The sequence below is a fragment of the Crocodylus porosus genome, unplaced genomic scaffold, assembly GCF_001723895.1.
Source record: "Crocodylus porosus isolate Cpor-Errol unplaced genomic scaffold, CroPor_comp1, whole genome shotgun sequence".
Classification (NCBI taxonomy): Eukaryota; Metazoa; Chordata; order Crocodylia; family Crocodylidae; genus Crocodylus; species Crocodylus porosus.
In genome coordinates, this window is record NW_017728907.1 from 44,707,503 (window position 1) to 44,721,651 (window position 14,149).

Genomic DNA, 14,149 nt, shown 5'->3' on the forward strand with positions numbered 1-14,149 from the left:
TCCCACGAGATGTCCGGGTAATTGAAGTCACCCATGACAACCAAGGTCCTGGAGCAAGCGGCTTCAGTCAGTTCCCGGGCGAACTCCTGGAATTCCTGCTTGGCAGAGTGTTGTGCTGTGTAGACACAGCCTCCAGTGCAAGGTGCCTTGGAGGTCTTGTCCTGGACAAAGGCTGCACACAGTGGTTTGGGTCACAGTGTTAAGTGCTCCCCTCCCCCTTCTGAATTGCCCCAGTGCCAGGGTGTGGGCTTTCTCATCTCGCATAGGGGTGGTGTGAGTGTGTGTCACTAGAGCCCAGCCAGGAAGCCTGTTTTTGTCTGGGGATGGCAAGGATCCATGTGAGACTTGCCCAATGATGCTTCACGCTGGTCAGTGATAGTGCCTAAAGACAGTGCTTGGGCTGAGAACAATAGTTACTGCAGCTGTCCTGTGTTTTCTGTGCTGAGTCTGGGGGTCACAAAACTTTCCAGGGACAGGAATTCCTGCCCAGAGGAGCTGCCAGCCAGATAAGCGCAGTTGCCCTGCCTTTCCTGTCTGTCTAAATGAAATGGGGCGCCAACATGCTGCTTCTTGCTTTCAAATCACTTGCGTAACATAAGCAAACTGGATCCCCACCCTGTCCTCTCCTAACCCCTGTTGGTACCAATGGGGTTCTGCTGCTGTACTGGGTGTAAAAGTTGCTCAAAGGATGCAGTGTTCTTTGGAGGGAGGAGGTGTCCAGAAGTGCTGGCTCCACTGCAGGATGGGGGTGGGGGAGAGACTTCTCCTGCATGACTTCTCTGTTGGTTGCAGTGTCTCAGCACAGACTGTTCAATGAGCACCTAGTATCTGCAAGCAGCAACCCTGCCCTGGCAATGAGGAGGAAGAAGCACACCGAGAAGGAGGTGCATGCAGACCTTGTGAGCATTGTCTCCGTCCGGCTTCGGGAGGGCTACAGCATCCGGGAGGTCAACATCACCAAAGGTGACCACCCAGGCTGTTCTGGGATCTGCAGCAAGTGTGGAGAACAGAGCTTCATTCTGCAGAGTCCCTACAGAGTGCAAGGTGGACTCCCCCACCATGGTGTGGCTGGGAGTGCTGCCAGTCCCCTGAGCCCTGACTGGATCACCTTATGGTAGGAGATTGGCCCACACACTGGTAAACCTGTGCACACACTGGTCATATGGTGCTTATGACCTGCTGGGCAAAAGTACAGGCAACATGCAGAGGTGGGGAGAAGCTTCTAGGCAAGGGGTCTCTTTCGGACAGTGGGGAAGTGAAGTGTGAGGGGGGTGCAGGTGGGGTAGGATGAAGTGGGTTTTAGCCCTTGTAGCGAGGTAAATTTAGGTTGGATCTCAGGAAAAACTTCTTTGTTGTTAGAATAGTGCGGCCATGGGAGAGATGCCAAGGAAGAGGGATACTCTCCCTCACTGGAGGTGTTCTAAAAGATGTTGGGACAGCCACCTGTCAGAAAAGGTCTAGGCACAGCTATGCCTATGTTCTACTCTGAGGACTTCCCACGCCTGTGGGCTTTGCTGGTTGCCGTGTAGGGCTGAGCGGAATTTTCTTCCCCCCTTTTTTTTCCCCTACCCTCCTGCCCCACTGCTATATCAGGGATTTTTGTAAAGTCTTCTTCAGAGGCACTGGGTGCTGGCTGCAGCCCAGTCCTAGGATGGTGACTGGTTTGTGTCAGTGCACTTTCTGGGATTTAAAGCTGGAGGTTCCTGTCTGAGGTTCTTGTCATATTTGGGGTGAGGAAGGAATTTTACCCCAGTCATAATGGTATGGATTGCAGTAGGGTTTGCCTTGCTCTGTACTGGGGGAGGGCCTCTTTCTGGGATTTCTCAAGTGTATACTAACAACCATTGCAGCAGCAGGACATTGGCCATCCTGGTCCCCCTGCTTTACCTGTCACAGGTTCAGGTGTGATGTCTGTGTAGTTCTGCTAAGAGGATGTGGTCACTAAGGTGAGGCTGCAGCTGGAGTACTGTGTCTAGTTCTGGGCACTGCACTTCAGGAAGGATGTAGATAAGCTTGAGAAGATACAAAGAGGGGCCACCCATATGATTACGGGCCTGAAGGATAGGCCCTATGAGGAGAGACTCTGGGAACTGAAACTATTCAGTCTGAGTAAGAGAAGGCTGAGAGGTGACTTGATAGCCACCTACAAGTGTGTGAGGGGTTAGCATCAAGATTTAGGGGAGCAACTCTTCAGAAAGACATCTCAAGGGAGGATGAAGACCAATGGGCACAAGCTAGTAGAGGGAAAATTTAGGCTGGACATAAGAAAAAACTTATTTTCCATATGGCTAACTAGAATGTGGGACACACTCCCGGCAGAGGTGGTGCAGTTACCATCCTTGGAGATGTTCCAGAGGAAGCTGGTTAAGCACCTTGTTGAGCTTGTTTGAGCCCAACAACTTCCTGCCCGTGGCAGGGGACTGGACTTGATGATCTTGCAGGTCCCTGCCAGTCCTTTGATTCCATGTACAATGGATCTGTATGGGATGGATTGTATCAGGATGATCCTGCCTCAGGCAGGGGGTTGGCCTAGATGACCCCTGGAGGTCCCTTCCAGCCTGACTTCTCTATGGTTCCCTGAATTTTGTAACCAGTCATGATGAGGATGGTGCCATTGAAGTGCAGCCCTTGCTGTTCTCCCATCCTGTTTAAGGAGGAGGGAAAGATCCAGGCAACTGCAAGCCTGTACATCTGATCATCTGTTTTATGCTGGTCTTTGGCTTTTCCTTCTATGCTTGTTCTAAACATGCAGAGGTAAACATAGCAAATCAGGCCAGATCTAACCAAATGTGTCATTTTATATAGGATAACTGAAATTTTTAGAAACATGAAATGTGGTAGATAGCGTGGACTTCAGAGAAGTGTTTGAGGTTGAGAAGTTATTGTTTAGCTGGAGAAGATAGGGATTGATACATGCCTTATGAAATGAAAGTGGGTTGTGCTGGTAAGAAGTGACTAGCAGAATTTCTCAGGATGCTGTCTTGAGGCTGACTCTTTCATGTTGTCTTTAATGACCTTGGTACCTGGTCCAAGTGAGCTGAAAAATTTGTTGATGACAAAGTTGGGAGGTACTGCTGATTTGGAGGAAGGTCAGACTTGGGCAGGGAGAATGTGATTAGTAGGTGGGATGAAATTGAATTGGTCACACACTTCATAACTAAGAGAAGGTATTTGTGCTGTAAGCTGGGACTTCTTCAGCTGGAAACGACAGGAGGAGAATGATGACTACACCTAGGTCTATTGCAAGAAGATGACAAAAGGGCCACTGTTGTAGCACATATATGAGAAAGGTAAACATCATCCTCTGTGAGCTCAGCTGTATTCAGGGAACTTGGGAAAGAGTTGGTGCCAGCATACAAGGCTGAGGGGAGACCTCCTTTGGAACAGGGGTACTGTTCTGGCCACCTGCATTCTTCTGCATTCAAGAAGGGCAGAGACAGAGGAGTGGGTGTAGAGAAAGGCAGCAATGGAGAGCCTGTTTCAAGAGGGAGCGCAGGGCTTGCTCTGTTTAACCAAGCACAGTGTACTCTGAGGGGGAGGAGCGGTGTTGCTACCCCCACTACCTGTATTCAGAGGCTACTCCAGAACCTTGCTTTTTCAGGGTTAAAACCCTTCCTCTGATTTCCAGTCTGCATTTAGTCACAGCCGGTTTACTGGTAGTTTCTGTTCTTGTGCCAGAATACTTCATTTTAATTAGTGTTTCTCCATCCCTGGTGCCTCCCGAGCTCCAGGCCTGAGGTGGTGTCTGCTGTAGGGAGGTCTGGATTCTGGCCCACAAGGCCTCTTCCCATCCCACCAGGATGGCAGCCTGTGCTGGCATTGAACTTCCAGCCACTGGCCTGGTACAGACTTTCCCTGTCCTTTTTAACTGCGCAGAGGGAGAAGTCTTGGCACCTTGTGGGTGACTGCAAGTGAGAGAGATGCCAGGCTGTTGTAAAGACCTGCATGCTGACTAGGCGAGTGTGCAGGCATGTGTGTGATTGGTGTTCTCCTGCCGCCAGGACCTGCCTTGTTCACCATGATTATGGGACCCACAGACAGAACAGTGAGCTGGGGGAGAGAGCACAAACAGTGCAGCAGGTGTGGAGAAGGGCCCCTGGAGAAGGGCGGGTTCATTCCCTTTGGGGTACCGAAAGAGTGGTGACGAGCCTGGCAAAGGGGAGCACCCTCTACACTGGTTTCTCAGGCCTAGGCCTCAGACCTTGGCTTCCAGGCTCTCCATGGCCTGGGCTCAGCGTAAGCTCTGAGTCAAGGACTGTGATGAACAGCTTTGCTCCCTGCACACAAGGGCAAAGCTCATCTGTGCAGAGGACAGGTTTCCAGGTGGTGATTTGAGGCTGTGAAGCAAATGCCTGCAGGAACCATGAGCTATCATTGTGGCAGGCTAATAGGGGGTGCTCCTGCACTGAGCCACCCACCTCATTGCACCCGACCACCTTCCAGGCTCTGAGTGCCTCCCTGGGGGCACCTTACCTTTGACTGACCCCCTTCCTGGAGCACACCCACAAGCCTGGGGGTAACACTGCCACCACCCAGGGTCTGGACTGTTTCTAGGCCTTGTGCCCCCTGGGGTACACAGGCCTTGTAGTCCTTGAGGGTACTCGACACACGGCAAGAACTTGCTGGGCTTGCCTTAGTGTGAAGCACAAATAGTGGTCTCCCTTAGTCAGCCAAACCAAGGGGACACCAAGGCACAATCTAGGCTCTCTCCTAATAAGTCTCCCACGCTAGGTACAGAGGAGGACTTTATTGATTACAAGGAGTAGATTAAGAGTAGGGTACAGAATAGAGCAATATCAGAGAAATACCTTAGAGCAAAAAGGGTGGCTGAGTAGTCTTTGATCACGCATCTGTGTTACTGCAAGCTATATATCTAGTTAGATCTCAAGTGGCTTACTTGCAAGTATTATCCAGAGGCTGATAGAGCTTCCCTCTGAAGATAGGCAGTTCGTAGTATGTCCATGTGTTTCAAGAGAGACAGAGCTGTAGATGTCCAGCTCATCTCTGTGTCTTCATCATGGCTGCCACCACTCCTCCTGGGCAGTCTTATTTTATATAGACCTTCTGACCTCATTTACCTGATCCAATGAAGGCTAGGAGAGGTTGGCTGCCAACATCACTGGTTACCGAGCAGAGGGACAGTGGCTTTTGCCTCCCCTCCCTGCCATGAGGTCATTGCTTAGAACAATGGAGACTTTAAGCCCCGACTCAGGTGTGTAATGCCAGTCACTAGGCAAAGGGGCCTCTCAGTTACTTCAGTGAGCTACTTAGACATCAGAGGGCTAGACAGGTAAGGGGACTAAGTTTAAAAGAAAATGGAAGAGGAAAAATGGCAGAAACCAGTGAAGAAGACCTAGATAAGGCTGGGATGCAAATCCTCCACAGTCCTCCACAGTCGCCATCTTCTGTTCCCAGCACAAGGCACGCTCCTTCAGCCAGGAGGGTCTGCATTTAGGGGGTGTGCACGGAGCAGGACATCCACCTCAGAGGGTGAGAGTGAAATCCTCCCTGACCTCCACTTGTCCAGGGCAGGTGCTTAGCTGCCATGGTGAAGAGAACGCGGGTGGAACCTACATGCTGTAGAGCAGGGTCAAGGCACAACCCTGCCTGGGTGTTGTGCCTTGAGCATCTGCACCTCAGCCCCATGGGGCATCTGCAAGGCAGCTGCAGATCACCTGCACCTGGCGGCTCCCAGCGCTCCAGAGATGCTTCTGAGCTGCAGGACAGCAGGCAGTGGTGGGCTGAGGGGAAGTCCCAGGGCATTTCAGGGCAGGGGCAGTGAGGGCAGGTTAGTGATAGGCATCATGGGGTCCCTGTCCCAGGAGTTCCAAAGGAAGCCTGTCTGGCTTGCTGTGGAGCTGTCTTTTGGGTGCTGAGCTTGGCCCTGACACCATGCCAGGGCTGGGAGAGTGACCAAAGAGTGGGCAGAAGGACTACCAGCATTCAGGAGCCCTGGGTCCAGTGTTGCCTCACTGTGGGACAGAGCCTGAGGGAGGGCAGGGGGGAGCTATTCCCACCCACTCATGGCCCCCCGTCCTGTGCCGCAGGGGGCTCCCAGCTGGAAGTGAAGCTTGTGCTGCTGTGGAAGCACAATATGCGGATTGAGTACCTGGCTGTGGCTCCGTGGCCCCTGGACCCCTCCAAACGCAGCACATGGGTGGAGGTGACAATGGAGGGCAGCTATGACATCCTGCATGACATCAGCTGCACCATGAGGAAGCCCATCACCAGCCTGTACCGCACCACAGTCATCCGTCGTTTCTGGAACACACTGCAGAGGTGAGCCTGGTTCACTCCTGCCAGCCCCTTGTCCTCAGAGCTGGCACCCTTCACCCTGCCCTCCTAGCACATGGGCAGGCCATCTCTCGCCTTGCCTTGCAGGGCCCTGGTCTGAGGCGCCTGGGTTGCCAGCTTCCTGAGAGAAAGGAGGACTCGAACAGGCCTCTGTCCTCAGTCACTGGATTTGCCCAGGGACAGCTGTGCTGTGTTTCTTGACCTCTGGTCTTGTTCTCACCCGCCAGCGCCAAGCAGGGGGCAGTGGGAGCATCATGCTCTATATGTGGCACTGTGCTGTGCTGCCCCTCCAAAGGCTTGGTGGCACATGTGACCTGGGCACAGGGCTGCAATAACAGCAGCATCTCTTACTTGCCTGATGCTCCCAAGGGCAGGAGCACCTGCTGCATCATCCCCTCCCCAAGTTAGGTGATACTCACTTCTGCCTCCTTGCAGAGCCCTTCATGGTGCCACTTCTGTCACTGACCCTTACCCCTGCTGCTGTGCTCAGGTAGCTAGTAACCTCCCTGGCACAAAAACCCTCTCTCCTGGGAGTGGCACTCTCTGTGCATCAGCTGCAGCTGCCCTGGTATAACCTCCTGAGCAAAAACTGGCTCCTTGTCTTTCAGCATCAACCAGACAGATCAGATGCTGGTTCACCTGCAGTCCTTTGACACCATTCCCGAGCACTTCACCATCCCAGAAAGCACCAAGAACGGCGTGCCCCTCTTCTACATCCCGCCGGGCTCCACCACACCGGTATGGCCCCCTCTGCCCTGCCGGGCTCCACTGTACTGGCACAGCCACCTCCCCCACCCCAGCAAGATCCGCCATGTACAGCCCTCTCTCTCACCCTGCCAGGCTCCACTGTGCCTCTTTTACAGCCCAATGGGCTCCACCATGCTGGCACAACCACACCCCACCCAGTTCCACCTTTCTACTGTGCTTTCCCTCCCCAAGAGCAATGCAGCCTCCTGTTCTGCAGCCTGGGATGGAGGAATTAAGAGCCAGATGGGTGCATGCTGGTGATCAGAACAGCAGCACTGGTCCTTCATAACTGTTGCTCAGCATGAGCCCCACTCCCCATGCTGCTCAGTGAGAGCTTTGCTGCAGTGTGCAGCCCTGTAAGAGCCCTTCGCTGCTGACCCTGCCTGGATGTTGTGCCTTGAGCATCTGCTCCAGCTGCTGCACCTCAGCCCCATGGGGCATCTGCAAGGCAGCTGCAGAATGCTTGCACCTGGCGCCTCCCAGCTCTCCAGCTAGAGTGCACACACTCAGCCTGATGCTTCCCACCCATGTTAAAGCATGGGCTGGTTGTCATAGCTGTCTGGATGCCCATGACCTAGCTCCATCCCTGCTTAGAGGCATTTGGTGTCCCAGAGATCCAGATCACTGTAGCCAGTCTGCTCGCTGCCAGCATCGGCTAGCCCTGTGGCTCCCAACAGCAGGAGGCCTATCTCTTCCAGGTATTGTCCTTGCAGCACAGCGGGTCTGACTCCAGCCACTCACAGTTCGCCTCCTACTGGAAACCAATCCTTTCCATGGATGCAAACTTCTGGCAGAGGTGGCTGCACATGCATCGCATCGTTCTGCTGCTGGAGCATGACACGTAGGTGCCAGGGGCCACAGCCTGTATGGACCACGCTGCTGTCAGGGGAGGGAAGCAGTGCTGGGCCAGCTGGATCTGGCTGCATAGCTGGAACCCTCAGAGTCCAGTTCCGGGATGGTAGAGGTTGAGTTGCTGAGGCCCAGAAGGGTGACTTGGGCAGAATCATGCCAGCCACATGGCTGGGGAGGTGAGGCCTGTGTGTCTGGGAGCCTATGCTGCCTGTGTACTAGCCCTTTGCAGCCTGAGAAGGCACCTTTCCAGAGTGTTGGCTTTCCTGGTGCTCCACTCTGGAGGGAGAACTGAACTGCAGGGACTCCAGGCAGTCATCCCAGGGAGCCAAGGTGTCCCTCCCCAGGTGTGGAATGACTCAGCTAAGCTCCCTGGTGTGCAGCCCAATAGGCTGGGGCTGCCCCTGGGTGCCAAAGGGCATGTACAGTCCTGTTGGGAAAGGCCGGGTGAAACATGCCAAGGACAAGCATACCTGCCTATGCTTCCCTGACAGCTGGAGAAGGCTGGCTGAGACTCCCCTCCTTGGCAGAGCAGAGTCCTGGGAGCCTGTGGGAGCAGACTTGGTTTGGTGTTCCTAACACCATGGCAGGTCTTGGTAAGGCTGTGCTCTGAACCGCAGGCACTGTGCCCACACAGATGGGCAGCTGCAGCCTGCGACTGGCAAACTTTTCAACCCAGAAAGGCAGGGAAGCTCTCCCAAAGAGCAGCACCAGCAGGTGGCTGCTCCCAGGTGAATAGGATTTTGGCCTGATCAAAAGCTGGTCCCACAGCCCCTGGGAGCCAGCAAGTTTCCTGATCATAGGCCCTGGTTCTCATGGGGGACTTCAATCATCCTGATATCTGCTGAGAGAACAATACAGCAGCGCACAGGCAATCCAAGAAGTTTTTGGAGAGTGTTGGAGACAACTTCCTGGTGCAAGTGCTGGAGCAGCCAACTAGAGGGGCCTTGGTCTTCTTGACCTGCTGCTCACAAACAGGGAAGAATTGGTGGGGAATGTATAAAGGATGGCAATGTGAGCAGCAGTGACCATGAGAGGATTGAGTTGATGATTCTGAGGACAGGAAGGAAGGGAGAGTAGCAAGGTAAGGACCCTGGACTTCAGAAAAGTTGCCTGTGATTCCCTCAAGGAATGGATAGGCAGGATCCCCTGGGAAGCCAGTCTGAGAGGGAAATGAGTCCAGGAGAGCTGGCTATATTTTAAAGAAACCTTACTGAGGGTGCAGGAGCAAATGATCCTTGTGCACAGGAAGACTAACAAGTATGGCAGGAGACCAGCTTGGTTTAGCAGGGAGCTCTTCAGTGGCTAAATCACAGAGAGGAAGCTTACCAAAAAAGATTCATAGATTTCATAGAAGTGAAAACTTGGACAAATAAATAGGGAGGAGTATTGCTCAGGCATGCAGGAGTGAAGTCAGGAAGGCCAAAGCGCAATAGGAGTTGCAGCTACAAGGGATGTGAAGGGTAACAAGAAGGGTTTCTACAAGTATGTCAGCAACAAGAGGAAGGTCAGGGATAGTGTGGTCCTCTTACTGAATGGTGGAGGCAGCCTTGTGACAGAGGATGGGCAAATGGCTGAAGTGCTCAATGCCTCTTCACCTCAGTCTTCACAGGCAAGGTCAGCATCCAGACTACTGCACAGGGCAGCACAGGTTGGGGAGCAGGGGTGAGCAGCCCTCGGTGGTGAAAGAACAGGTTAGGGACTGTTTAGAAAAGCTGGATGTGTGCAAGCCCATGGGGCCAGATGGGATGCACCTAAGGGTGCTGAGGGAGTTGGCTGATGGGATTCTAGAGCCACTGCCCATTATCTTTGAAAACTCGTGGCGATCAGGAGAGGTCCTGGATGATTGGAAAAGGGCAAATCTAGTCCCCATATTTAAGAAAGCAAAAAAGGAGGATCCAGGGAACTACAAGCTAGTTGGCCTCATTTCAGTCCCTGAAAGAATGATCCTCAAGGAATCCATTTCTAAGCACTTGGAGAAGAAGGTGATTAGGAGGAGGTGGCATGAATTCACCAAGGACAGATCATGCTTGATCAACCTGATGCCTTCTGTGATGAGGTGACTGGTTCTGTGGATGTGGGGAGACTGGTGGATGTGGTGTACCGTGATTTTAGCAAGGTTTTTGATATGGTCTCTCACAGCCTTCTTGCAGACAAAATAGGGAAATACAGGCTGGCTTAATGGACCCTAAGGTGGATAGAAAACTGGCTGGATCATCAGGCTCAGAGGGTAGTAGTCAATGGCTTGATGTCTAGTTGACAGTCGGTATCAAGTGGAGTGCCCCAGGAATCAGTCCTAGGACCCGTTTTGTTCAATGTCTTCATCAACAACCTGGAAGATGGGATGGAATGCACCGTCAGCAAGTCTTCAAGTGACACCAAGCTGGGGGGACTGACAGACATGCTAGCACAGGGGTGGACAGTTATTTTGGGCAGAGGGCCACTTACTGAGTTTTGGCAAGCCATCGAGGTCTGCATGACAGGCAGCCAGGGGCAGACAAATATTTATTTTCTAAATTTTTTAAGGGCCCCACGGGTTGGATAGAATGGCCTGGCGGGCTGCATCTGGCCTGTGGGCTGCATTTTGCCTACCTCTGTGCTAGACAGTAGGGCTAGGATTCAGAGTGACCTAGACAGATTGCAGGATTGGAGCAAAAGTAATCTCATGAGGTTCAACAAGGACACGTGCAAAGTCCTGCACTTAGGAAGGAACAATCCCATGTACTGGTACAGGCTGGGGGCTGACTGGCTGGGCAGCAGGCTCTACGGAAAAGGATTCGGGGGGGGCGGGGTAAGGGGACAAGAAACTGAATAGGAGTCAGCAGTGTGCCCTTGTTGCCAAGAAGGCCAATGGCATCCTGGGCTGCATTGGTAGGTGTGTTGCCAGCAGATTGGGGGAAAAGATTATTCCCCGCTATTCAGTACTGGTGAAGCCACATCTGGAGTCCTGTGTCCAGTTTTGTGCCCCTACTAAGAAGGGATGCGGACACATTGGAGAGAGTCCAGTGGAGGGCAAGGAAAATGATTGGGGGGCTGGGGGACAGGACTTGTGAGGAGGGCTTGAGGGAATTGGGCTGATTTAGTCTGGAGAAGAGAAGACTGAGGGGGTGGATTTAATGACAGCTTTCAACTCCCTGAATGGGAGTTCCAGAGAGGACAGAGCTGGACTGTTCTCAGTGGGGGCAGATGGCAGAACAACGAGCAACAGGCTCCAGTTACAGCAAGGGAAGTTGAGGTTGGATATTAGGAAAATCTTTCTCATAGGGAAGGTAGTAAAGCAGTGGAACAGGCTCCCCAGAGAGGTGGTGGAGTCTCCATACTTGGAGGTTTAGACAAGCCTGGGTAGACAAAGCCTTGGCTGGCATGATGTAGTCGGGGCTGGTCCAGCTTTGAGCAGGGGGTTGGACTAGATGTGACCTTCTGACATCCCTTCCAACCCTCACTTTTTCTAATTTTGTAAGTGATGTGTCTCCTGCTATGTGTATGTGTTTTGGGTGTTGGGGGGTGGCAGCAGCCAGGGATCAGGGTCCTTTGAAGGCAAGAGCTGGAAGAGCCTGCAGATATGATGGGTGGGGAGGGGTTTGGTAACAACTGTCCATGAGTGGAGGTGGGGCCCTGTTGCTTCCGGGCCTAGGTGGAGGGGTGGGACAGCTGCTGTAGGGTCCATCCCAGGGTGAGATGGTGTGGGCAGGACTGCCTGGTTATCACCTCACTGGCCTCTTCTGCAGGCCGGTCCCCAAACACCTGCACACGCCTGGGAACAACGGCCGCTATAGCACCATCCAGTGCCGCATCTCACACTCTGCCCTCACCTCCCTGCTGCGGGACTGGAGTAGCTTTGTACTGGTGGAAGGCTACTCCTACGTGAAGCTGATACACAGGTGAGTGGCGCTTGGTGGGGGAGTGTCCTGTGCTGCTGATGTCCTGCTCAGGCAGGAGCCGACAGGGACAGGTAGCACAAAAGCAGCTGGAGGGGTTGAGGTTCCTCCTGTGCACTAAGACCTGCCCTTTGTCCACACTTGCCTCCCATTATGACGAGTGCTTGTTAAAGCCCTGTTTGCTTCTGGCTCCATTCCAGCTGGCCACAGCTCACAGCTGACATTGGTCTGATACTTCCCTGAGCCCAGCAACTTTCCTGCTGTAACCTTCCCCCCAGGCTCTGCTGTTCTGCTCTTCCATGGAACGGAACAGAAGTGGGGTGGGCTCATCCCTGTGTTGTGGGTTTGTTGGCTCAGCTTGGCTGACCTCAGCCTGGGCTCTGTGCTCAGCCTGCCAGTTTCCTGCAGAAACCTCTTCCATAGCTGTGAGAAGAGTTTGATGCTCCTGCATAGCAGGCAATGCTCCCCTGCCTGGCACCCTGACTCTGCGGCAGGGATAGGCATCCCTTTGCCTTGGGGCTTTGGAGGGCTGTGAACTGTACCTCTGAGGCTCTGCCTTTTGGCCAGACCATTCTTCCTGCAGCCCCCTCAATGACCAACTCCTTTTCCAGCTCAGAGGATCCAACCCCTTCTTCATTCTACGTGGTGCGGATCATCTCCAAGGCCCCCTGCATGGTTCTCCGGTTGGGATTCCCTATTGGAACGCCTGCCCAAGCCAGAAACAAGGTGAATGCCAAGCTCCAGCACATAATACTGACTGGTGAGGGGAACAGTAAGCAATTTCAGAGACTGTATGGGGCAGTGGGGGTCTGGGTTGCTGCAGGAGCAGATGAGAATGACTTGGCTGAACTGCCTTGCTGGGGTAAGGATCCCATTTCTGTGAGCGGCTGCTAGAGCGTGCTAGATAGGCAGCAAAGCAGTGAATGACGGAGAACCTGCTGACAGCCTGTTTAGCTTTCAGAGGCCTTCAGCAAGGTCCCACCCATGAGGTTACTGAAGGAACCAGCTGTCCTGTTGTGCAGTGTGAAGCCTTGTCACACTTCAAACACGGTGGAAGACAAAGCAGAGGGTAGGATTAAAGGAGTTGCCCCACAGTCAAAGGGTACCAGGCTTCGTGCAAAGCCTATCTGGGGGCAGAGTTGGCACAGTCCGCAGGTGACACAAAGCTGTGGAGCTTACATCAGGACCAGAGGACTGAGGCTTCTGAGAGAAGTGAGCAATGCTGGGGGTTGGGCAGTGGGTGTGGGCATGACTTGGGTGATGTGCAGTGCAGAGATATTTGAGCTGCTCCTTCCCTTCATACGGGTCTACACCACCTGCCTAGGGCCAAGGATGACTGTAGTTGGCTCAGTGGAGACCACGTGTTACCCCTTAACCAGGCAGTTGGTACTTTCCCACCTGTCATCCCATCTCCTGCACAAACTTATTACACCTCTTTCATTTTCTTCAGTAACTAAGCTAGTCATGGAGCTCTGCCTCATCCTCCAGCCACTGAGCACAGTCCTCTCCACTATCTACCAGCTCTGTGATCAGTGTGTTAGGGGGTCCTGGAATCAATGCTCCTTTCAGGGTGAAGGGAAAGTTCTTCCTCAAGCCTCTCCAAGAAGCAGCCTTGTCTTGTCTCCCTCTTCTAACCCTGCAGCCAGCCCTGGAATGGCTTCAGAAGGAACAAACCTCTGGCTTTTCCAGTGACCTGTAGCACCCCCACCTCTGTGAGTTCCTTCTTTTTGGTCAGCTCCCAGGACACCCTGGGGTGTCCTCTTTCAAAGGTGTCAGAGTGCTGATATCCCAAACAGCACAGCAGACTCTGCTCCAAAACAACAGGCTTTATTGTGCCCCTCTGGTTCCCTCTGTTCTTCCACAGGTTCCACTTTCTCTGCCCTAGGACCTTCCCTGCCATCTGCCCTGGGACCTTCTTCCCATCCCACAGCTCGTTCAGGGCCTCACTCGTTCTCTTTGGTCCCCATCAGACACACTTGCAACAACACAGTTACAAAAGTAGTGTTCGCCAGGGGACAGCACTCCCCCCATACCATTGCACATAAGATTATGGGGATCTACTCCAAGAACAGTCTTTGTGGCCTGCTGCCAAGCCCAGGCTGCCACCTCCCCTGGGGTGAAGAGGGCACATGGGTGTCCTGCCTGTAGAACTGTTTAAAAGCATGATTTGCTGTGAGTCTGCCCACTCTGTTTCCCCAGATGCTCCCTACAAGAACCCCAAAATAGAGCTCAGCCAACCAGCCTTTTTCATCACTTTAAACTAAGCCCGCTGGGGGATGGGGGGACTACTGCCCCTGCTGGCCCGCTGAATGGCCCTTGCAAAGCCAGCGGACCAAGGCACTTAAGGGGGCACTTAAGGGAGCTCACCCCTGCCCCAGCCC

General features: G+C 53.4%; 1 protein-coding gene across 4 annotated transcripts in view; it reads left to right on the plus strand.

Annotated features, from left to right (window-relative positions):
• Positions 1 to 14,149, plus strand: part of SZT2 (seizure threshold 2 homolog (mouse)) — a 78,254-nt gene that overhangs the window by 12,959 nt on the left and 51,146 nt on the right. For all 4 annotated transcript variants that reach the window (XM_019531270.1, XM_019531272.1, XM_019531269.1 and 1 more), the window contains exons 9-14: positions 793 to 963; positions 6,048 to 6,279; positions 6,903 to 7,032; positions 7,740 to 7,882; positions 11,619 to 11,771; positions 12,380 to 12,494. In XM_019531270.1, coding sequence (XP_019386815.1) covers positions 793 to 963; positions 6,048 to 6,279; positions 6,903 to 7,032; positions 7,740 to 7,882; positions 11,619 to 11,771; positions 12,380 to 12,494 — 944 coding nt within the window. The remainder of the gene's footprint in view (positions 1 to 792; positions 964 to 6,047; positions 6,280 to 6,902; positions 7,033 to 7,739; positions 7,883 to 11,618; positions 11,772 to 12,379; positions 12,495 to 14,149) is intronic.